Genomic DNA, 24979 nt, shown 5'->3' on the forward strand with positions numbered 1-24979 from the left:
AGCAGTCACCGGCCACATCGACCTGATCAGTGTTTGATTGTTGTGTCTTGTTGCTTTTCTTCTTTTGTCTCTCCTCTATCCACTCACCCCAACCGGTCGAGGCAGAAGGCCGCCCACCAAGAGCCGGGGTCTGTCGGAGGTTTCTTCCGTTAAAGGGAGTTTTTCCTCCCCACTGTCGCCAAGTGCTTGCTCAAGGGGGATTTGTTGGGTTTTCCCTATGTAATAATATTGATAACAGTAAAGTATCCTGAGATGACTTTTGTTGTGATTTGGTGCTATACAAATAAAATTTGATTTGATTTGACATAAGATACATTACGTTGTAGCTTGGTATCCATCTACCTTACTGCAGCTGGAATGAGGTATCCTTTGTATTTTAACAATGTTTCACTTATGATTTATTGTTCCAGGATCTCTGAATATTTAATGCTACCTTAGTGATATTTTTTCAGGCAAGAAAGTCACCATTTAGATTTAGAATATCTGGTCAGTCTATGCGGTTGGTTCATATTTAGAGACTTGCTATGGCGTTTTTTTTTTTTAGAGATGTGAGTACCAGCTAGAGGACCATCACGTTCTCTTTCCTCTTCATCTTCAGACTCAGACTGCATCAGCACTGAAATGTCCTGCCATTCTGAATATCTAAATACCAAAATTGAAAAAAAGAATTCCTAGCCACAGAATGAATATATGAATGTGCAGGTCTATCCCTAACAATCACATCACTACAGAAGCAGAAATTTCCTGTGTGTGTGTGTCTGTACAAGCAGCGAGACGGTCACAGTACAGTCTGCAGTAACCACTGAACTATTAAAAGCAGGCGGGTTCATTCTGTCCAGTGATATTGTTGCAATGACAAGCAGTACTAGGTCATAACCTATTGTTCTAGCCATTAACCACTAAGGAAGTTTTAGTACAGTTTATGCTGACAATATAAGAAAGTTTGATGGATAAGTGTCGACCAGTCAGAATGCTTACTCGCTTCGTCGGCGTGCCTCCATCCCATCCGGTAGAAAGAGTTTGATTGTTGATACAATGCAGCCATGGGTGACTGGAAAAACAGACAGACAACCAATATGTTAATAAACTCACTCATGTCTATGCAACTAAGTTTCAGACTTTAATTTACATGAGGTTCTGCAACAAAGTCCCTCATCATCAGTAAACACAAAGACTGTGGGAGATTTGTCCTGAACAACACAATCATCCACCAGCAAAGAAAAAGAGTCCAGAAATTGCAGCTGCTCTCACACCTTTAGGACTGACACAGTGATGCAGGTTCAAACTAGTGCAGACTGTGCTTTAAAATGTTTAGACATGTTGTGCTGGTCACACTACAAGACATTTCTATAGCAGACTGTTGTGGTGATGTAAGGAAGAAAATGCTAAACACCTGATTAATATGAGGTGTACTGATTTAAGGCCTTTTTCCATCAGCGTGGGTGATGCGGAGTCAAGCAGGCGCGTGCTCGCCTCTGTTTCCATTTGTTTCTGAGAGTAGGGGATACTGAACCTGAGCCAGCATGATGCTGGGCCCCAAAGTCTGACCTGCTTCACCACATGCACTGCATCCACTCACCATCTGCCATCTTAGACTGCTCTCCTGGGTGCCACAAGCACATCTTGCTTTTGGTCAAGACAAAATGAAAAATGTGTCTGGTACAACTCATGGTCAAGTTAAGATTTGTCTGAGGATAGCTCAAACTAGGCAACTTGCAAAATCAAAGAGCACATTTCTATTCCAGAGTTTTGTTCTCAGGTCTCAGAAATTCATGTCAAAGATGCATATAATCTGCACTAAGCCTTAAAGAAGCATTTGGATGGTGGTGCCCACTTTAGCCCATTTACTACAAATCACCTTATCTTTACATCAAAGATAACCATTTGGATGTTGCTGTGTAAGATTCTATTAGCTTTTCTATAAAAACCTTGCAAGGTTTATATAGCAGCAACATGTTTGGACCTGTAGACTGGAGTAGTTGTGAAAAAGGGATATTCCAAAGCAAGGCGAGTGCCTGCTTTGGAATGAAAGTGGTAGCAGTAGATGTGAAAATTTAACCTCAATATCTGCTGTACAGTGTATGTGTACACTATGTAGTCTATGACTACAAAGTGAAAAGTCAGCCTAAGGTACAACTGAGGGTTAGTCAAGTGTAATTATGTCAGGGTGTAATGTGTGGATGTATTTACTACAAGGAAGGACTATTTCAGGTTTCACCTCACCCTAACCATCTTCTTTCCAATCTTCTTCTCTGTCAACATAATGTAACACTTGTCCATTATAAACAGTGTTTGTGTGCACTACTAGGACTTTAATATACTGTCGTGTGCAATTATACGTGCATGTACCTTTGCGCGTGTTCTCAGTGACATCAACACCAAACTGAATGATGTCTCCGGAGAGGACCTCACAGGGTGGACTCTCTTCAGAGCCGCGACTCAGCCTTTGGCTATTGATGAACGTCCCATTGCTGCTTTTAGTGTCCTGCAAGTAGAACTGACACACAAACAGATCAGGTGAGAACAACATGAAGAAGTCGATACAACAATGTCACAAAAAGGGCAGAAATTATTATACACTTTGAAGCAGAGTCCAGCTAGAATCACTAAAGGATAAGGATTGTGACGTTCTATGTTTTGGTCATTTTCATCAAAACGCCACACAGCGACTAAAACCAACACTGAATTTCATGTACTCTCTGTAATGTCTGTGAATCCCAACCCTGGTTTAGCTTAGTCAACTGTGAGGTAGACCTCCATTAAACACACACCAGTGAGCCACACCACTGCACAGGATGATGTTTCTCTCTCATGATATACATAGGATACTTGCACTGTTATCTGGGAGCACACAAAACTAGCAGAGATCGTGTGCAGCTCACTCTTCCTTAATTCATAGACTGCACAAAGTAATTTTCAGTGTATCAGGCTGGCTAACACATTTTTCATGAAAAAGAAACATCACCCAGTGCAGTGGTATGGCTCACTGGTGTGTTTTAGTCTTCAAACAACTGAGGAGGCCTATGGAAAGTGGAATTAGATAAAACAGGGTTTGGATTCAAAGACACTACAGTGAGTACACAAAATTCATTGTTAGTTTTAGTCTCTGTGGGATTTTAAGAAAAAACAACAGCCTAGAAAGTCCTTATCCTTTAACAAAACTGACAAAAAGAACAGGAAAAAAATACAACACTGAATGACAGCGTATTCGGCTGCAGCTCCTAACGAAATTTCACAAGTTTCTATAGCAATTTTCAAACCAAAGCATATCAGTGTTTAGGCCATAGGACAAGGCTAAAGTTCAATGGTACGTTATCAAATCCAAAGCTGTTATATTCTTACATATTTTTTTATTATATTGCTGCATCTGTTCCTGCTTAAAGTGCCTTAGATTTTGTGTTATTTATCTACTTTATATTTCATTTGTATTTTGTGGCATTCATGTGGACGGCAAAGTAAGAATTTCATTGTACAGGGAAACAAGTTTCCTAACTGTGCATATGACAAAATAAACACTTTGAACTTGAATTCCAGATCCACTTATCAAATCCGAATTCTTGAATCCCTTATTGAATCTGTTTCTTAAGAATTAAAATAGTATATTTATTCATTTTGTGCTTACAGCAGCAAAACAAGTTAATTTTTGGAACAAAAAGCGTAATATTCATGAACCTAGCTTTTCCCAACCACAGCAGGTCATTTTAATTGCAGTGTATCCCCTACATTAGTATAGGAATGGCAGGCCGCCAGGCCTACACCACAGGCCAAATGTACACTTATTTGGAAATAATTACTTGTGTTTAGGAGCCTTTGTCAGCTGTCTCTCTCAGAATATTTCACCAACTTAGAACCGGATCCAAAACAGAACCCAGCCCTACATGGACAGCAGCCAAGAGCTGCCACGACCAGAATGTCACAATCAAATACACACAATAACAATATCATCTCTTTTGATGAGATATTAATATATCAGCCGTTGTACTTAGTTTTCAAGAGTGTAGTGATGTCAGCCGTATAGAGGCGTTAGCTGCAGTCACTTGTTGCATAATTGAAGAAGCTGAATCCACCCAGGTAAACCATTTCCCGCACTCTGTTTTGTTGTGGGAGTAAAAGCACCAACATGGCTCCACAATTAACTAGAACAAGAGTCTGTGTGGCTGTACTTGAGCTAAATGCTTACATTGATGGTATTTAGCAGGTATAATGTTTCCCAGTTTCACCATCTTAGTTTAGGGGGTTAGCACTAAGCACCAAGTACAACTGAGGCTGATGGGAATTTCAGTTTTTGCGGGTTGTTAGTCATAAAACAAAGTGTTGCTTAAATATAGACCTGATGTTAGAATAGGTGGTTACCAAAGTCTGTAGGTTTCAGCCTCCAAGAACCATGAATGTACAAAATTTGACATTCCATCTAAACGTTGTTGAGCTACTTCAGTTTAGACAGGCCAACCTACATTGCCATCCTGGGAATCACAAGACAAGCACAGCTTAAAACAGTACCCACATATACAGTATACAGCTAAGTCATATTGGTGATCCTTAGGTCTGACACCACTCAGTACATAAGTCAAAATATTCCATCTTCCTGGTTTGCCTCATTATTGTGCCTCCACCGTGTTCATTAGTGTGCCCGTCCATGAACTTTTGGATTTGCTCCCACTGAAAAGGGGAAAAAAAAAAACTTTCTGTGGAGGATTCTGAAATATTAATAATTTCACTACCAAGGTAGCCTGTCATTCTGCGAAATCACAACTTTAATCACTGCAGAAAATGTTTTCTGGATGCCATGTTTTTATGTTGCAGTACTATTAATCTATCCTAGGATACACAAAAGATAAAGCAGTTATTTAGATTTGTTGAAGCTGATTTTTTATGTATTTTTTTCCTCCATTCACTATTTACTCACACCTACTCTCCTCCCATCAGTGGCTGTGTTGTGACAAGCTGTTCATAATTCAGTCCTGAGGCAAAATTGCAGCTCCACATAAAAAAAAAAGTAATAGACAATACAGCTACATTTCACTTCACTGAAGGGCACTTAGACACATTAGACACTCACAGCATGAGACAATGAGGACAACAACAACCATGACAGCACAACACAAACAAACCACAAGAATCAACTTTGTTTCATTCATATTTTCAGAACACACACACACAAGAGTAATAATATATTAGTAATACATTCAAAAACAGAGGGAAATTAAGTACACATAAACACATGCAGTTGTCACACAGGAAACTGAAGATGCACATACATCAGAAAAAAAAAGAAATCACAAACAAGGATTAAAAGATAACATTCAAATACAGATCCAATGCTCACACACACAGTAGGGCATAAATGTACAACACACAGAGTCAACTATCTGATCTGGATGCCTGAGGCCTGTCTGTCATTCCAAGAGTTTCATTCATCAGCTCTCAGCTCTCTACCATGACTGAAAACCACTGTCGATCTACCGGAGAGACAGAGACGGGCTTAACAATGAAGACAGGAAGGAAAGACTACAGGAGGGGAGCGAGACACCAAGGCTGACTGGCTGACTTTGCCGTTTTTCCCACTACAGTTTGCTACAAAAAGCACCAAAGCTTATGATCGCTGTACGCTCACACACACACACACACACACACACACACACACACACACACACACAGAGTTACCTCCTGTCCCCATGGTAACCTGGAGGCAGCGAGGGAGGGACCTAACTATAGAACTTTTCACCCAGCAACAACACACACGGACACACACTATGCGTCAAATTTCTCACATATGGCTTGCACACACTTGCACCTAGTGTCTCTCATTTACACAAACAAAAAATATGTCACTGACTTGTGAGCAGACAACTGCTGATTTAATCTGTCGAGTGAAAGTAGCGTGTATCATTTGTCACTGACACTTCATTCTTTTAAAGCTACTCTGCCCAAAGTCTTTTCAGTCTAAATGGTCTAGTCAGACCCAAAACACAAACTGATACCATAAGCCCCTTCTAATCACTCCTGGCCCCTCCTATCATGTCCTGTTTCCTAGCGATGACGTAACAATGGATACTCAGTTGCCACACACTATTCAAAATGCAGCCTCCAGTGCGAAGCTAGCATTAGCTGACTAACGAGTGGACTCGGTCTGGTATAGCGCTTTGCTTAATGCTTGTTTCCTGTTCCTGCAGTAATCGTATTCACTTCCTGCTTGCTACCAGAGTGTTTACGGATTAAGCTCACTTACATTAAATTCAGATTAAGTTCAGATATTCCTCTGCCTCCTTTAGCAATAATGGTACTTGTAATAAATGTCAGATGCTAATTTGCAGCGCGGCTCCACACCATGGAAAACAGCCCAGCTAGCTATGCCCATATAGCCAGTGCGGGGCCTGCTAGACGTAGCTTAGCCCAAGCTAGCCGCCCCCAGAGCTTCCCAAGCAGCCGGGATCTCAGCCAGGTGGCTGGGTGACAGTTTGCAAGAGTCGTAGCTCAAAACAAATGCCCACTGTGCATCACCTGGCTGTTCATATTTCAAATCGATTTTGCCCACTTAGCAACACACCCGCTGAGAAAACAACTCTGGTAATTGGAGACTCCATAGTCAGAAACGTGAAGCTAGAGACACCGGCGGCCATAGTCAAATGTTTTCCTGGGGCCAGAGCGGGCGACATTGAATCCTATTTGAAGCTGCTGACTAAGGATAAGCTTAAGTACAGTAAGGTTGGTATTCACGTCGGCGCTAATGACTCCCGACTTTGCCAGTCGGAGGTCACTAAAACTGACCAGTGATGACATGTTTAGCTTGTTATTCAACCACTGGCTGTCTAGATGGTGCCCAGAAAACGATGTGGGCTTCATAGACAATTGGAAAACCTGGCCTGATTAGCAGAGATGGCATCCACCCCACTTTGGGTGGTGCGGCTCTCATATCTAGAAATCTGGACGAGATTATTTTACAACCTAAATTATGACAACTCAGAGTTGAGACCAGGAAGCAGTCTTACACGCCTCTCTGCTGTCTCTTTGCAGCTGCTACCCACCCAAAACCCCCAGTACCCCACAGAGACTGTATCTGCCCTCCGACCACCTAAATTATGCAAATCAAAAATCTACTCAAAATAAGTTATTCATAAGAACCTAATTAAAATTAGGACTACTTCCCTTATGGAACAAAACAACAGGACAATAAAATGTGGACTATTAAATATTAGACCTCTCTCATCTAAATCTGTTAGTGAATGATAAACCAACATCACATTCATTTATTGTGTCTTACTGAAACCTGGTTACAGCAGGAAGAATGTCAGTCTAAATGAATCCACCCCACCTAACCAGAGAAATGTGAATATTTCAGTAAAAAGACCATCATCAGCACAGCTTACAGACCCTACAATTCTACCGACATAGACACCATCAGTAAAGACCAACCAGGACAAAGGAGGCCAAGTTGTTCCACATTAACTCATTGGCCACTAAGGTCTGATCACACAACCCTATTCTGCCGTTCATTCAGGTTGTGCGATAGGCTACATACAGTGCTCAAGTGCTGGCTTAGAGCCTCTGAAGTACGAGACTGTTTGCTGTCACTTTCAAGACCTAGTGGTCCAGTGAGCTACTGGGTCACATTCTGAAAAACACTTTAAAGTCATGGAAATGTTGGAAGCTTTAAAAGAGTGAAAATAATTTTGGAAATAATTCTGGAACTGGGAGATTGTTTTTCCAATACAATATCACAGAAATGCACCACTTTTCAAACCAAACTGATTGTCAGCCCCACCAGCATTCTTGCACCACTTCCACCCACTAATAGAACATTTCTCAGGGAAATACTGCATCTCTTTATGCCTCTGTCCTCCTCCTCTTGTTTTCTCTCTCTCATTACTGTCTGCTAAACAAATGCCACATAAACGTGTTTGGATTTTAAATTTATCCACAGCCTCTAAAAAAACTGGGGCGAACCATCAGCTGGCAGCCAACAGGCATGATAGCCACTTAACCAGTCACATACCTAGTCTACAGGTTAACACATGACACCGGTTTAGTAGGTCAGCGCACGCACACACACACACACACACACACACACACACAGAGATGTGTTAATAATCAGATAGAAGCAGTCAGATGACAGATAAACCCAAGACTTGTATTTATCAAGTCCATCAGGATCATTGGTATGAGTCACAATAAAAGTTTGACTACTTTCATTGGGACATGAGATTATTTCTCCAACACTGCAGTGTTACTTCTCCAACATGCAGGAAGAGTAGGTTTCCTTTGAGGAAGAATCCCTATTTTACTACACAGACTAAAATAAAAATCAATGAATGCAGACTTTTTGTTCTGAATACTTACGCTATATTGTCAACATATTCATAAGACATACAGGCTGAGCTAGACAATGTGCACAAATGTCCTTCACACCGTTTTCATTATGTGTTTTAAAGGAAATAACAGCATGTTTTAGTGCTGCTGTGGGTCAGCCTCACTAAAACAATGGGTCCAAATATAAAATACATCTATGACTGCTTACATATGTTGCTATTGTGATATTTCAGATTCAAGATTAATGGGTTTTCTCACAGCTCATCACACAAACGCAGGGAATTATAAACATAACTCATCGCTTTCATTGGGATCTTTTAATGACCTGAATGAACATGTAAAATAATTACAGCAAGCTAAAATAATTTCTAATTACATATTGTTTTAAGTCTTAGAAAAAAATTGCAACAAATGACAAAAATGAGAACTTTTCCCCACACACTATATTTTTGAGGAGCAGAATATATATTTAAAAAAAACAAACAAAAAACCTCTACAAGGCGTATTTCTGCATCAACTAAAATATCTACATTTTTGCCACCATCCTAACAGGTCAGAACAGCTGTGCAGCCCACATAAAGATAGGATCATCTTCTTGGTAGGAAAGATAAGATACTTCTGCTAAAAGCACAGTCAAACTGTAAATCTGAGAATCTCAGACCAGTCAGGACAGATTTCTTATTCTGCCCACCAGGAAATCAGAAGACAAAAGCAGCCAGCCCTACAAAAACACTGATTCTAAATATATACACAACCCTGCGTATTATTTAATCCAAAAATATCACCTATATTACCCGAACACACAAATTGGTTTGTACTAAACTTCAAAAAAAAGTTTAGAATGAGCTCAGGTTTTTTCAATAACCAGATGAGACCGAGATGCCAAAAACAAATTTCACAAATCTGAAAGGAACTAGACTTGTTGAAAAGAACTGAGAGGGGGCAAATGAACTGCTTAAACTTTGGTGGTCATAGGTCAGGGTCAGTGACCTCACTTCTATCCCATACCTATGAATTAGAATGGTTGGTGGAGGCATTCAACTGCAAAACAGTAATTCTAGTTCAAATTAAAACCAATCTGTATATCTGAAATGGTCTAAATTAATCTGCCTATTAGATTTTTTTTCTGACTGCATATATAAGACACAATACATGCACAAAGGTTTTCATGGTAACAGTCACACAACAAGAAATAAATAACCACAAGCCAAAAGGAGTCAAATATTACGAGTTAGCAGGATTTAGGAAATATTGTAAATAATTATGTGCAGGCTCCATATTGTGGGCCAGTGATGGGAAAGGCATTTGTCATGCTGTTGATACATCGGTGGACTAATCTACTTAATATTTCCAGCCCTGCTGCAGAAACTGAGGTCACAACAAGCTATAAGAACTTTTACACCTGGGAAGGTTTCTGGAACTTTTGTGGAAAAGCAATTTTAGATTTACTAAAATGGTGATTTAACACCAAAATGTATCTGAAATGTTGACATAAAGCTACAGCCCACTGTGTGAAATGCTACTTAATGAATCAATTTCCCAGGTTTTCAGGAGATTATCTCTGTGACTCAAGTCAATGTAATACTAAGGTGTGTGTTATATGTGTGGTTATCTGGACATTACACCTGCAATATGCTGGTATCTGTGGCCTTTTTTTTTGTTCAGTGTGGGTAATGCCACAATAACAAATGGCCTGTTTAATGCCAATATGGAGGAACTACTATCTTAAAAAGAGCCGACATGCAGATCCTATAATGCATCAATGAGCAAAATGTTCACACTGTAGGGTTTCGACTGTTGTAAAAATGAGCAGTGCAGCAACAGTAGGCGGAGGCAGACAAGCAGAGAAAGAACTGGATATTTTCACTGATACATTAAAATATGCCCAGACTGACTCAAGACATCTCTAATTCAAACACCACATGATGCTTTTGTGGAACCATTTTGAATAGTGCTGCAGTTCTCACATAATATTTGATAATTTCCACATGAGCCGGTCCAGCACAAGAAGTTTAGCATAATGTACACAGGGAAATATAATGGTGAAAGATAGTTTAGTGCAACATGCCAGTCAGAGACTGCTTAGCACAACATGCCATTAATCACTCTCAATAAATCACACCTTCAGCATGATTTAGTCAGTTCACTTGAAATGCATTTCAAACCTGATGCCAAAATTTAGAACTAGCAGAAGATTTACAGATTACAGTGAATGTCTGAGAGAGGCTGTAGATGGAAAGAGATCAGGAGAGTGTTTGTGATCCCGGTGTGTCAATGAAGAGAGCCAGCAGACTGAAGCTTGGACGTGTGCCACCATTTCCAAAATAGGCGGTTTGCTGCTGCTAGCAAACAGAAGAGGGGTTTTATCAGTCAGCATGTGAGCATATTCCTGCAGCAATGTGTGCGCTGCCTTGAAAGGTGAACGTTAATGCATGTGTGTTTCGTCTGCAGGTTTCAGCTGCCTGTTTTCAGCTCTGTCACTTTAGTGTTTATAGTGAGAGAGTCTATCTATTATCTGCTTAACCTCTGAGCATACAAGACAAACATGTAAATAGAAAAGAACTGATTCTACTATCAAACATCTAATTAGAGGGGGGAATGTTGGTTAATATTAAAGTCATGGCTGACTAAGGATTTAAATGATTAAGCAAAAATGTCAAACACTGGTTCCAGCTTCTCAAATGTTGAGGATTTGCTGCCTAGGTTTTATGTCATTGTTAAAAAAAAAACTAAATTAAAAATAGATTAAAATATTTGATTTTTGGTTATTATTATTATTATTATTATACTTCATGTCCCAGCATGTCCACCTGTGTAATAGCAACAGTCGGGATCAGTAAATCACTCATTACACTGCAGGGTCATTAAATGAAGCAAATGTTCATGTCTCCTCAGTTTAATTTGTTGAAAATGTGTCTGAAATGTTTTATGAAGTTTAATTTCTCACAGGGCAACTTCTTTCTTATGAACAGCCTTTTCAAACAGGCTGCATGGTCTGGAGAATAACTTTGCTATAATTAATTATAACTATTTAATTAGCCATGTCAAGACTGAGCATCATGCGTTTTGGTGGGTGGTGGCGGCCATGTCGACAGCATTCACCTTCCTGTCTGAGGAAGTGTTGACAAAGCTGAAGACTCAGGCTGAGTTGCTTCACAAGGCAGTAGAACAAATTGGTTCACCTCATGACTTCAGTTTATTCTGGTTAACTTGAACAGCTAGCGTGTTGGTTCTTCTGGCTTGTTGACGACAACATCCCACCAGGCTGGATAATGTTCAGCTGTGGTTGGTATGTTAATCTTTTCTAAGATTTGCAGGATATTTTCACAGACTTCGCAGCCAACAAGATATGTATAAATAGAGCTCTGCATAATACTTGGTGTAGTATAGAGTGATGTAACAAACATAAATAGCATGGCATTCTTAAAAAAAAAAGACATACCATTTAAAAGCTTACATCACGTATGAATGAAGCTATGAGCCCTGCCTGTTTGTTTATGGATCGAGTTCGAGATAGTAAATGTCATGACACCTACAAGAGAGAAAAGAAGTGGAAATGAAGACAGAAAGGGGAAACACACTGATGAAAGGTTTCATTCTTCTGTTGACTTCACTACAAATCACAGAGGACACAAGATTTATGTAAATTTGTCATTTATAATTCTTTCACAGCTGTTGCAAATTTCACCACCATCATTAAAAACACCACATGAGGGAATATCTTTTAGAAGAATGGTATTCATCCCTCCAGTTGAATTCAGAGACTTGGAGAGTCAATGTCAAGGTGCAGTGAAACTGTTCTGGTGGCCCAGCACCTGACTGATACCCTGCTGCTTTTTCCCTTTCATTTGTCACCTGTCTGTAGCTCCTAACACGTCACGTTAGAAATAAGACACGTTTATCATTGGTCTGAATGGCCACATTCGAGATGGAATGGTCTTGGTAAATGGTCTTATACTTGTATAGCGCCTTTCTATGCTTTTACAGCACACTCAAAGCGCTTTCACATTATTCGGCCATTCACCCATTCGCACTCCCCAGCACTCACGCATTCACACACCAGTGACATCACTGGGAGCAACTGGGGGTTCAGTGTCTTGCTCAAGGACACCTCGACATGTTGACTGGACAAGCCGGGTATCGAACCGCTAATCCTTCGGTTAGGAAACGACCCGCTATACCTCCTGAGCCACAGCCACCCCCATGGAATGAAAAGCTAGCCGTCATGACTCAATCTCACCAGGTAGGCATCAACACCTGGTTGCTCACGTGAAACGGGCCACAAATAGATTAGCACAAATGAAAAGAGAGGTGGCTCCTGTCTCACCTCTGTGCAGCTGGACAGTCACAGTGTGACATAGGTGTCAATGCCGTGTTGGTGATTTTTGAAAAGTTATAAAAATGGTCCAAAACAGACACCCTCTTGGTGGATGTCTGAAAGTGAGGGGTGGGGTTCTGATGGCATCCATTCAACCTACATGCAGCTCACAATGTCTTCAGTATAAATTAATTCTCCATCGTGAAGTCCCACTGCAGTATGTGGATGCAGTATTTCTGTCACCGACACACACATGCAGAATGCCAAAGCTAAATCTGCCAGGGTGCCTTTCCTGCCAACAGTGTCCAATTCCTTCACACTCACACATAAAGAGAGCTACAGAGCTGTGTCTTGTCTGTGCAACAGCATTCCTGTGCTGTGTTAGTATCCAGACTGAGGCCATTACCCCGTGCCACAGAATACTGATAGCAGACAAAGGCTCTGCTGTCAGCACTACTCGCCACCAGCTGCCTGGCTGACTGACTGATTCGCTCTCTGGTTGTCTTCATCACAGACCAACAAGCCTGCTGTGCAGAAGCAGAGGCTGGTGAATGAATGTGTATTAAAATCCTGTCCTGATTTAACTCGGTGTATGTGTGGCCTGGGTCTTACAGCGATGTTAGCACTCTGTTGTACTGAGATGTTATCAGTGAAGATATATACTTTGTAGTGGTGGCTTGGGATGGCTGCATATTTTCCAAGCTTATGTCTATTTTAACTGTCAGTGTTATCATGTAAGCTAGATTCAGAGATTTTAGGACCAGGTCAATTCCAAACCATAGAAACAAGCAGGTCTGATAGCTGCACAAACTGCCATCATAGTCAAGAAGCAAGAAGATTATTTATACTTCATACATTTGTGCTCACTGACACCGAGTGTTAGGGGACATGCACAATCTGGCAGAATCTGCTTCCCATTTCAGTTTACCTAGTCCCACCTGAAGCCCATAGCGATCTAATGATTCATATACTGTAGCAAGTGTGTCCTCACAGCTTAACAACTAGACTGACAATAACAATCGTTCACCCAGCACAAACGACATATGATGATTCTGATTCCCGAAAAAAAAACTGCTGTTGTGAGAAGACTTGTACTCGAAGGATGGCCGGACAAACTGCCATCCAAGGCAAGTTGGAACAGGTTATTACAAATAGAATAGTGAATCTTTCCTCGGGTTAAAACAATTGTTTGAAATATGAATATAACTTGACAGCTTTAGAAAACATGCTGGCATGCTAAATATCAGCACCACACACTAGCATCACTAACCAAGAAATAAAAATGAAAACTGTCCAGGGTTCAGCTAAAATCAGTCAATTTACTGGGGGCGGTAGAGCGGGTTGTCTCCTAACCAGAGGGTTGATGGTTCGAATCCTTAGTCCTCCACTTCACATGTCCAAGTGTCCTTGGGAAAGACACTGAACCCCAAGTTACTGTGCCATGCAAGTGTGTGAATGTTTGTTTGTGCGAATGGGTGAATGGAAAATAGTGTAAAAGCACTTTGATTTGATTTGATTTATTTATTCTTTCAAACATGTAACAACAGTCAGTATGTAACCACACATAATTCCAGACATATCCACAAATATATTTTCAATTTACTTTGAGTGTGCTTCACTGCATAGAAAAGCACTATACAAGTATAAGACCATTTACTTCTTATAAATATGACACAGGCCTGCAGAGAAGTGCTGCAGATCCTGATGTGAGGAGCCGCGCTGGAGCACATTTGTAGGCTGCCAGCAGGAAAATATGCAGAACAAGAGAAGACAAATTTAGATCCAGCACTGTGTCACACGCAGCAGCACGGATGCAGCAGTATGTACACTCCAATAAAGGGGTGGTAGGTCAGAAAAAGACCTTTGCAAAGGATGCTCGTGGCTCCTCCAGCAGCCTCCTCACTCCTCAGAGCAGGAGTAAAGGTTGGAGACATCCCTCAAGATTGTGGACCGGAATGGCTGTCAAGCGAGGATCAAGGAACAATCAAATAAGCAAAATGGGATGGGACCAGTTAGATGTCACACAACAAAATGGCCTAGAAATGGTAAACCTATATGAAACACAGCCTAAATTGACAACATTCACTCGTTTACTTCCACCATTACCTGTCAAATTCAAATGGTGTATAAAGGCTGGATATTGTTTGAAATATTTCAGTGCAACTACAAAGATGGGGAAAAAGAGACTTAATTCAACACTGTAGTTGGAGAAATATAAACATTTTTTCCCTAAAATTCCTTTCTCCTTTAATAAAGAAGCCAAAGCTCTAGAATGTAGAAGTCTGGTGTCATTCTGTGTATTAACACTCTCAATAAATCCATAAAAAGACCAATTTCAACAATGTGTCAGTTTGTCTCTCAATGCTTTCCGACGTCCCTGTATGTGGCACTCGATTCCAAACCCATTAGTTCCTCCTGAAAGTCTAAAATCTTTTATTTTTTCTTAAAACGCTCAGTAAATTCCTGAAACACCTGAGCACTGCAATGTTTAAAAAACAATACTCAAACAGAAAGATAGGTGCATTTGTTACAGACTATTTTCATAAACCTACCCTCCCACGTTTGCCATGTTTTAGGCCCCTAAGCACAGTTATACAGTTTTTGTTTTGTTTTCATAGGATGTAAACAAACTTCAGCTGGCCTTATATGGTTTTTGTAGCAGCAATGATCATGGCCTCTTTTCTGAGAAAATGTCTAACTGGTCCTCTGTATGGACGACAGGCTGTCTAACAGTGGTTCACAAGGACCTTTAAGGTTAAGACAGAATCAGCCGAGTCTGATTTGACACTCCCATGATGGCTGCTGCTTAGACCACCACACACTTCATTAGTCTAAGAGCCCCTCAAATATTCATCCCACTAGTTGTGCTCATGTCAGTTGGCTCATTCTTCTTTCACAGTAATCAGTGTCAAGGCAACAGCACCAGTAGGAGGCCATGACATCAGCAGCTACACTGCATAATATATCAAACCTTAGAGGCTGAGGTCAGTTATTTCTTTAAGTTATTAATATTTTAACACTCCCTATACAGAGACTAAATCCAACAGTTAACTGCCTCTACTCAAGGTTGATATCTATCTGTCTCCAACCTGGATTATCTTATTCATCTGTGCATGCATGAGTTCTCTGCTACGTTTACATTTCGCTAGCTCCTTGAGCTTTCACCGAGATCTCATGCATGCGCAGTTGACTCGTTCACTTCAGATGCTGTAAAAACTTGTGGTTGGTTGGAGCTTTCGAGGCAACAATTTTAACAAATACGTAGGTCTGTTGTTTTGTAATGAAGAAACATCACCCAGTGAAGAAGTGTGTTTCACTGATGTGGTTTTAATCCTTTTTAAACAACAACAAACATCTATGGCACAGACACAAACTAATCAAGGTTGGAGACTGACAGACGTTAACTGTGAGTAGAGGCAATTCACTGCTCGGTTTTAGTCTCTGAATGAGAAGTATTGAAAACACTGTTAATACAGAAAATAACCGACTTTATTGTATAATCACATTTCACACTAACATTAATAATAAAGCAATCTGCTGGATCACTGAGCCGACTGATTGGTTCATCAATCACAAGATGCAACCAGTCTCACCTGTTTCTCTCCACTGCACATTTACAAGATGGAGGTGAAAAATGCTGAGCACAAAAGCCATTCAAAAGACAAAGTGACAAAATGTCAAGTATTTTCCAACACTTTTCAAAGCCATTTTACCTCTACTTTCAGTTGCAGGATGGCATTCCAATCCTCATATCAGATGAAAGCCAATAAACCTGCATCAAATTCTGTTTCAATGCAATACCAGAGCAAAGTTAAACTATCGGCTGGTTTTGAACAAACTAAAAGTGCACACTCATTTGACAATGTTCTTACAGCAAGAGGAACCTACAGTTATGAGGTATAAGGTTATGCAAGCCAGGTCTGCGTACTTAATTCCTGTGTGTTGGCCAGAAAGAGAAAAAGTGAATACCAAACTACTCCCTTTGAACAGTCACTGTATATACATGATTTTAATGCTGTAAATTTTGTATTTGTGCATCCACCCTGCACTGAAAAAAACTCTAACCATATTTACATATGTGATACAGTCACACCCTGAAAATGAACTGAATCAAGCTGAATATTGGCCTTAAAAGGCAAAACACCACTATAAGACCAAAAACAGTAAAAAGAAAATTATATTACACTGGTTAAGAGTTCATTTTGAATATAAGCAAACAAATGTAAGAGTAGCCCCAAAAGTATCGTGTATAAAGTATGTTAGCAGAAAGAAATGACAGAAGTCATTTGTAGTACAAAAAATGTCTAATTGTTATATTTCACAATTATTATTAAAGACTAGTGACCTGTCCAGGGTGTACCTCACCTCTTGCCCAATTTCAGCTGGGACTGGCCCCATGCAGCCCTATTCAGGTATAAGCAGTATGGATAATGGATGGACAGAATAGTTATTGAGTATTACTTATAATTTAAAGCCTCAATATGTGACTGTTGTAGACATATGCTCCAAAACTTGTCTTAATGTGGAAGGGTGCCATCCAAGCCTCCACGGTGGTTTTAGAGCCATAAAAAATTCTGGAGATAAAGTAACTCTGGGATATATTAGAGAATGTCAGTGCCAAAAAACCTGGATGTGTTGGTTTGTGCATAGTGTGTGGTCAATCCATCTGTGTGTCCATTTATCCCTTAAGAGAGGAAAGGATGACGCTACTAGTGTTGTTATAAATAGCTTATGCAGCACGCACCCCCCCCCACACACACACAGTATTTCAAAGTCTTTGCATGCCACAAAGCTGGGTAATCCTGTGGCTGTCCCGGCCTGTCCAACCTGTTCCACAAAGAAACTACAGACACACAGAAGCCACACAACAGCAGACGCTACAACACACACATCTGATCTGTGTATTGTCTCAGACTTGAGGATTTAAGTAACATAACAGACTGGCTTCCCAAACAAGGATTAAGTCTAGTCCTGAACTGGACCATGGAATTTATTTAGTGGATACTGTATGAACTGATTTTGTTAAGTCCGAGTTAAGTTTAACACCTGTCTGGAAAATTACCTATGCCACTGGTTTCTGCTAAAATCTTTACTGTTCTCTTTGTTCACACATATAAAAGGAACCAGCTATCTTCAACACTCACACTTTTCCTAATGACAGAAATTACTACACAAGACAAAATGTATAAAAAGGGGACACTAAGGTTCACATGATTAGTTGAAAAATAAAGCATATGGCATAATGCTGAACATTGGCTGGTTCCAGCATTTGTTATGCTTTAATTTGTTGTTTCAGCTTTTTAGTTTAGCTCACAACATGGTTAGCTTCAGCTTTAACCTGTAGTGCTCCCAATAAGGAAAACTTTGTTTTCAAATAAACCGTGAAATGAAACTGTTCAGATGCACCTTGTTATGAATTAAGGTGCATAACAAAATAAGCTGCTGTGGCTGAAATCAGGTAGGCACAAGTCCAGTATCAAACTGAAGGTAAAAAAAAACCTAACCTTTACAACACTGTTTGCTTTGGATCTCTGTCTTTAAAATCTGTGGGGGAAAAATCCCAGGTTTAAACAGGTTGTGAAGGGCTCCAGGTATGGAAAGTCCCAGTTTAACTTTAGTATGATTAGGATCGGCCAAGTATTTGTGTCATTTTATTCATTCAGGATCAAATTGCACAATTACAGCTACAGTTTGCCCTCAGATGTCTTATGACTCACAGGGAGTTTGTTAAAGGTTTAGTAGAATGTCTTCATGCAGAATTGATTGTCTGGAGCTCTTTTAACTTGAGGGACAACATCTGCTTCTTTCTACCCATAGTCCCTTTGGTTTTGGGAACAACTCATCATGTGCTCAAATGGGATTATGTATTACCTTCCAAGTACAATGTTGGACATGTGCAGAGGAGGCGACGCTCCAAAGTTTGACTTTTCTCTCTAAACATGCATAATGTGAAGGCAACTTTCGAAAATAAAATCTGTTCAGCTCTTATCCAAGTTCATTTTTATATAGTCTTATTTCATATGTTATGTTCTTTTCTATTGCTGTACCATCTGGGGGTCACTCAAAAATGTCATTGTATGTGTTACAATAACAATCAAGGATTATCTTATCTTATCGTTTCTTATCTTATACCTGGGATAAGGTCTTGCTCCAAGGTGTAATAGAATATGTGTGCATTTGTGAAAGCACTGGTGATTTAAATGCAACTGAGAATAATTGTCAGTGGGTTTTTGCAAAGTTACGGTTTGTGGGACTACTGCAGAAGCCTGACTGCTGGAGAATGTTGGATAACGGGCCTCAAGTAATTAATTATGACATTTAATCAAAAGACAAAACAAATTTATCAGAAAGTATAAGCAGACCACCACATTCATTTGAAATCATGGTAAAAAGAAAGATATTTGAGGGAAGTACAGTAAACAAATGCCAGCATTCTTACCTTGCCAGTCTTGTGGTCGAACCAAACCAAGGCATGATTCCTGGACAGCACCTTGCAGTCGAAGGTGGCATTGTTCTGGGCTGGGCGGCACCGAGCCACCGACCTGCCTATCTTGACTGGCTCATCCAGGTACACATGCCTTTCCTGGAATGGGTGTGAGTTGGGTCGGCAGGCGAAGATGGCTAGCGCTGAAGGCATTGATTTTGGCTTAAGAGTGTTACTCCAAACAGATACAAGGGGCAGGTTTTCTTGATCCAGAGCGGCAGATGTCCGTTGCAATCGCCAATGAACAGTCTACAATATCTGTGGCCTATATGTAGGCAGAACTTTTAGTCCTTTAAACTTCTAGGCACTAACTAATAATCATTGTCCACTCTACCCTGTCCGGGCTGCACCACTTTCCCACTTTGTTTCAACGCGACTCTCCTGTGTTTGAAATACATGAAAATAAAAAATATACCAACAAGTATAAAATAGACAAGACATTCCATTCACTAACTGTCCACCAAAGCTACATAACGACACATACCTGACAGGAGGCACTGTGTACTGACCAAGGTGCCATGTGTCAAGATTTACATGACTGAGACAGCTGATAACCTGGCAAACAGCCTTCCACGTCCATCAAACTATTCCAGCACTGAAGCAGTCAGTCAACACAGACTTGATCTTTAGTCCCCCAAGAGGGTAAGAGTTCACACAAATAAAGGCGACTACTGATCTAACGTTTTATCAGCTGGGGAAACTATATATCTAATGTTTTTGGGGAGCAGCAACCATATTAATGCGGACTTTCTAGCTGGCAAGTCCTGTCTTGTAGCAAGCTAACAACAGGCGCACACACCCCAATGTGCAACACCCTAACTGGTTTACACACGTCTGGCGTTTATTAATGTGTCATCTGTAGTCTCTTCGTTATTTACAGCCTCTCATAATTTGAGTGACCTTTTTGCCCTGATACAGGGAGCCTAAGATAGCTACCTAAGGTTACAGACCTGACAGAGAACACCTACAAGATCGCTAACGACACAGAGCAAGACTGAACACCAGAAAACCCCTGAGTTATAAACCATTAACGGTCATTTAAGGTTTGCCAACTAAAGTAGTTCAGTCCCTACTCGTCGTCTGAGCTGGTTAGTGCAGTGGCTTCAAAGCACTCAGTCGGAATGAAGTGGGGATTAGCAGGTCTTCTTCTACAACTAAATGCTAGGTCGCTAGCAGACAGGCAAAGCGCTAACTCTCGGCCGACGTTTTCTGGCGCTGTACCAGTAAGCTAGGCTAGGCTAATGAGTATTGACAAACTTATCATCCAGGTCCTCAAATGTTTTCTCCCCGCCCTTCTCAACAAGTTCGCTTACCGAATAGAGTCGAAATGCCATCCCTGTCTTCTGGGGCAAATAAAAACAGCATGCTAGCCCGTCTTTTGACTACTACGGAGCCCTACAAGCGAGTGTTAGCTTAAAGGTGGTGAGCTAGCGGTTAGGTGCGCTACCTAGCAGCTAGCCGGATAACTGACAGTAAGAACAGAAACAGACGCGGAAAAATCTAGGGAGTTTTTTTACTCTGGGTCCTCACGCATCACATCACCCCTATTATCTTCAAGGAAAAGCCTCGCTACATGCCAGAGGTTGTGCCGTCGTCGTCCGCCCAGTCCAGGGGGTGTTTTCCGTGGCGGATTTGAGTTATAGCCGTCGGCTTCCTACAGTTTTCTGGAAAGAATCTAGAAGTTGTGCTCCTCTGCAAGTCCCAGCCGCCATACTGTAACTAAAAAGCAGACAGGCGTGGTGCGTTCACTGCCCGAGTCACATCATTCCGCTCATTTAATCAGTAGTCTCTAAATAAACGTCATCTTAATTTTGGAGGAAAACGTATACAGTTAATTTGGGGTTTTAAATGGATTTTATGATAGCCCATTTCTGCCAAGAAAAAAAAGAAACAAATCTAAAATTGGTAATAACTTAAATATTATAGAGCTATGACGGATTTCCCACCTGAATGACCTCTAGGCAAAAGTGTTTTGTTGAGTTGATTCATTGGTTAAAATGAGTAGGAAACATTTTGATAACTGATTCATAATTTAAGTTATTTAAAAAAATAGAGTAGGTCCAGCATGTTACCTGATACCTGCCTTTTAAATGTGAATACTTGCTTATAAATAGTTTCTATGACTGTAAACATCAACATCTTTGGGTTTTTGAGTGTTGGTCAGAAAACTGCAATCAGAATATTAGGTTCAAGGTTCAAGGATTTTATTGTCAACTCACCATATGTGCAGGACATACAGAAAATCGAAATACCGTTTCTCTCGCACCTAGTATTGGGTGCCATAACATTTAGGAACTAAAATAGAATAAAGTAGAATAGAATAACAACTGGATTGATGTAGTTAGGATAAATCTAAACTACAGCCAATGAGCTGTGTCTCAAAACCAGTCAGTGACAGTGATATTAGTTGGGCTTCCGGGATTAATGATGGCGTTTTCCTACTGTTTTCTGACATTATAGACTAAACAATTGATAATTTATTCAAAATAATAATTGTCAGTACTCTTGATAATGAAAATAATCAAAAACAACAAGAAATAGAAAACATTTAAGGAAAAGACATTGAGGACCAGTCTGGAAGGTGGCGGTAATGCACCTAAAGCTGTTTGCCAACCGCTATTAAAAAACAGCTGAAGAAGAAGAAGGATATTGAGGAGTTGGGGCTCCCTTTGGCTATGTAAGTGTTTCAACAAACTTAGGGAATGTACTCTATCTTTAAACTAAAGTGCCTGTTGTTGTGCTATAATTCTTTTCAATAAATCACATACTTAATACCTCAGATGTAACCTATCAGTATATTTATACAGCAACACTGAATGACAGTATTTTACAGTTCTACCATAAGATTTTGTCCAGGAGAGTTGGCTTATGGACTGGGACAGCAGGTCAAGGTGGAGCAACGTGGGAGGAGATCAAATTCTGCTTCAGGCTCCAGAAACATCCCTGCTGTGTTCTGGTGAACTGACAACAGAGACCAAATCAATGCTGAATGAGACGGTAGCATAGGGGGAGGATGAAACACCCAGACATACAGTATCACTGCAGCTCAGTCAGTTTCCCTTGCATGGAAAAGAAATCTGCTTCAAAATTCACAAATATGTGGTTATAATTTTTACATATATAAAAACAGTAATTATTAAACCGTGGAAAGAAGCGATGAAAAGTTACCTGAAAGTTTGTCTTATACATTTTTTCAAAAAGGGAGTTTTAAGATTCAGATTGTTTATAGTTCTAATCTAACATAGATGGACTAAATTAAAAAATAAATAAAGGTTTATTTAGGTTTATTTCAGTTCTGTGAACTGCATTTCAGTCTTCTTCAGTAGCTGGAGTTCCATGCAATGTCCATCAGTTTGTCATTCTGAGATAAAATTTTAACTTAAGATGGCAAAATGATGACATTTACAAAGAATATACCAGGTAATGGTTCTCCTAATTTAAAAATGACGACTCGCTATAAAATTATGAATATGTAATTATTTTAATCAAAAAAGCCAACATTTTTTATTTAGTATCTAAACATTTTGTCTACACATTTTTGATTTACTAGCTCAATTTTAAGACTAAATATCTGATAATCCTGTTTAAGGGAGTCAAAATGTTGATTACTATAATTTTTGGCTTATTATCTCAAAATGTTAATTTTAAAAGAAAAAACTTGCTCGCATAAATATTCGACATATCCTAATAAAGCTTAACTTTTAGACCATAAAAGTTGATTTAGTGGCTCCTAATTATCATGGCTAACTTGTCCTAAGGGACGGCCTTAGGACGTGATGACGTTTACATTCGTCACCACGACGTACGTACGTTCATGCTCCTATGCTAAGTGCTAGCTGAGTGACTATTTTCTGTATCGCTGCTTCCTTTCTGTTGTGGAAATTAAGTTGGCAGTAACTAAAAACACCAGTAAACCTATTTAGAAGACCGCTACCATTCTCCAGAGTGCCTGAGTATCCGTGTCGGGCCGTCGCCATGGCTTTGCAAGGCCCGGAGGAGCTGGGGGAGCAGGTCGAAGAGCCGGAGGATCTAGACGACCAAGATGCTAGCATCTCTCCGGCCGAGGAGATAACGCTGCCCCCCGTTCCCGGAGGCGACGAGGAGACGGAGGAGGCTCTCCTACTGCCCTGGGACCGCTTCTCCACCTGGCTGCACTGCATCTGTGTGGTCGGCTTCGACCTGGAGCTGGGGCAGGCGGTGGAGGTGAGGCAGAAGGATCCGGCGGAGATAGCTCGGTCAAAACAAAACTCTACACTGTGGCTAAAAATGCCTAAGTTAGCATTTATTGAAGGCTCGGGCTATTTCCTGGATTGGAGCACACACTCTTAACATTGAGCCTTATGTTTGGCTCATTTGTTAGACTTTTTTTCAGTGAATAGTGGTGACATTTTTACATACTAATGCTAATATAACACCAGATTACTTTTTACTTTTTCTTTGCAGAATAACGAGTTTTTAAACTTACCATATCTTGTTTGTCGTAGCCAAGCTGAAGTGTATTGTTTTTCCTGTCCTATAGTTAGTCTGTTCTAACAGCCACAGCATCACATAGGCTACTGTATCATATCACATTGAACCTTTTCGTGCCTTTGGGAGTTGAGCAAGGCATCTGTTATATGGAAGGTCTGAATCCCACAATAATCACCAAAGAAGAAACTGCCGTTGTCCTCCCGAGTTTGGGACACAGACATGAATCAATGAACTGCTAACGAATATTGAACAGAATACACTGTACATGTCTGCACAGACAAGTGCAATCTCAGAGACACTTTCTCTAATTGACTGTAGACTTTTGTTTTTATTTATATTAGAGCAATTTGTAATTTTAAGGATATAATATTTGCAGATTTAAAACTTTATTAGTGTTGCAACTAACAACAATTTTCATTATCACTAATCATTAATTAATTTTATTGATTAACTGATTAATCCTTAAATCTGTTAAATGTGAAAACTGTCCATCACAAGTTCTAAGAGCCCATGGGAAAATTTACAAATGTGATCTTTTAGTAGACAAACGGTTCAAAGGCCAAAATTATTTACAATCAGCAGAATAAGAACCAGGAAATGCATATTTGATGATAAAAACTTTTTTTTAAAAGTCACAAATGATTATTAAAACTGTAGCCAATTTAAGTTCTGCCCATTGACTAATTCTACTCAATATTCTGGTCGGTCTGGTCTGGTCTGCCGGTACCCGTCAGCTGCCGCAGGAGTCCCTTGAGCCAACCAGGCTCGAAAGGAATCCTTCTTCAGCATCCGTTACTTCCGGCTGTCACCACCGGGTTTCGGGAGGTGGTGATCAGTTGACAGCTCCGCCCCTCTCTTCACCCGAGTGTCCAAGACATACGGCCGGAGGTCAGATGAAACAACCAGAAAGTCGATCATCGACTTCCGGCCTAGGGTGTCCTGGTGCCATGTGCACTGATGGACACCCTTATGCTTGAACATGGTGTTTGTTATGGACAAACTGTGACTAGCACAGAAGTCAATAACAAAACACCACTCGGGGGGGCCGTTCTTCCCAATCATGCCCCTCCAGGTATAACTGTCGCTGCCCATGTGAGTGTTAAAGTCCCCCAGTAGAACAACGGAGTCCCCCAGTCGGGGCATTTTCCAGCACCCCTCCCAGGGACTCCAAGAAAGCCGAGTACTCTACACTGCCATTCGGCCCGTAGGCACAAACGGCGGTGAGAGACCTATCCCCGACCTGAAAGCGCAGGGAAACGACCCTCTCGTTCACCGGGGTACACTCCAACACATGGCGGCTAAGCTGGGGAGCTATGAGCAAACCCACACCAGCCTGCCGCCTCTCACCGCAGGCAACTCCAGAGTAGTAGAGGGTCCAGCGTCTCTCGCGGAGTAAGGTT

The 24979-nt window shown here is 40.6% G+C and overlaps 2 protein-coding genes across 9 annotated transcripts in view; one reads left to right on the forward strand and one right to left on the reverse strand.

Moving 5' to 3' along the window:
- The window catches only part of slmapa (sarcolemma associated protein a), a 61440-nt gene extending 40559 nt beyond the window's left edge, over nucleotides 1-20881 (reverse strand). For 3 of the 8 annotated variants that reach the window (XM_020611110.1, XM_020611108.1, XM_020611103.1), the window contains exons 1-3: nucleotides 19065-20880; nucleotides 2350-2497; nucleotides 979-1051 (exon numbers count right to left, since the gene is read on the reverse strand). In XM_020611110.1, coding sequence (XP_020466766.1) covers nucleotides 979-1051; nucleotides 2350-2497; nucleotides 19065-19262 — 419 coding nt within the window. In that variant the 5' untranslated portion in view covers nucleotides 19263-20880. Of the gene's footprint in view, nucleotides 1-978; nucleotides 1052-2349; nucleotides 2498-19064 lie in introns of all 8 variants that reach the window. The other 5 variants (XM_020611104.1, XM_020611106.1, XM_020611107.1 and 2 more) reach the window with 3 other exon arrangements.
- Nucleotides 20882-22832: 1951 nt separating this feature from the next.
- Nucleotides 22833-24979, forward strand: part of dennd6a (DENN/MADD domain containing 6A) — a 16693-nt gene continuing 14546 nt past the window's right edge. Inside the window, exon 1 of the mRNA XM_020611111.1 lies at nucleotides 22833-23312. Within this exon, the coding sequence (XP_020466767.1) occupies nucleotides 23085-23312 (228 nt within the window). The 5' untranslated portion in view covers nucleotides 22833-23084. The remainder of the gene's footprint in view (nucleotides 23313-24979) is intronic.

This window comes from Monopterus albus, unplaced genomic scaffold (genome assembly GCF_001952655.1).
Source record: "Monopterus albus unplaced genomic scaffold, M_albus_1.0 scaffold110.1, whole genome shotgun sequence".
NCBI classification, from domain to species: domain Eukaryota; kingdom Metazoa; phylum Chordata; class Actinopteri; order Synbranchiformes; family Synbranchidae; genus Monopterus; species Monopterus albus.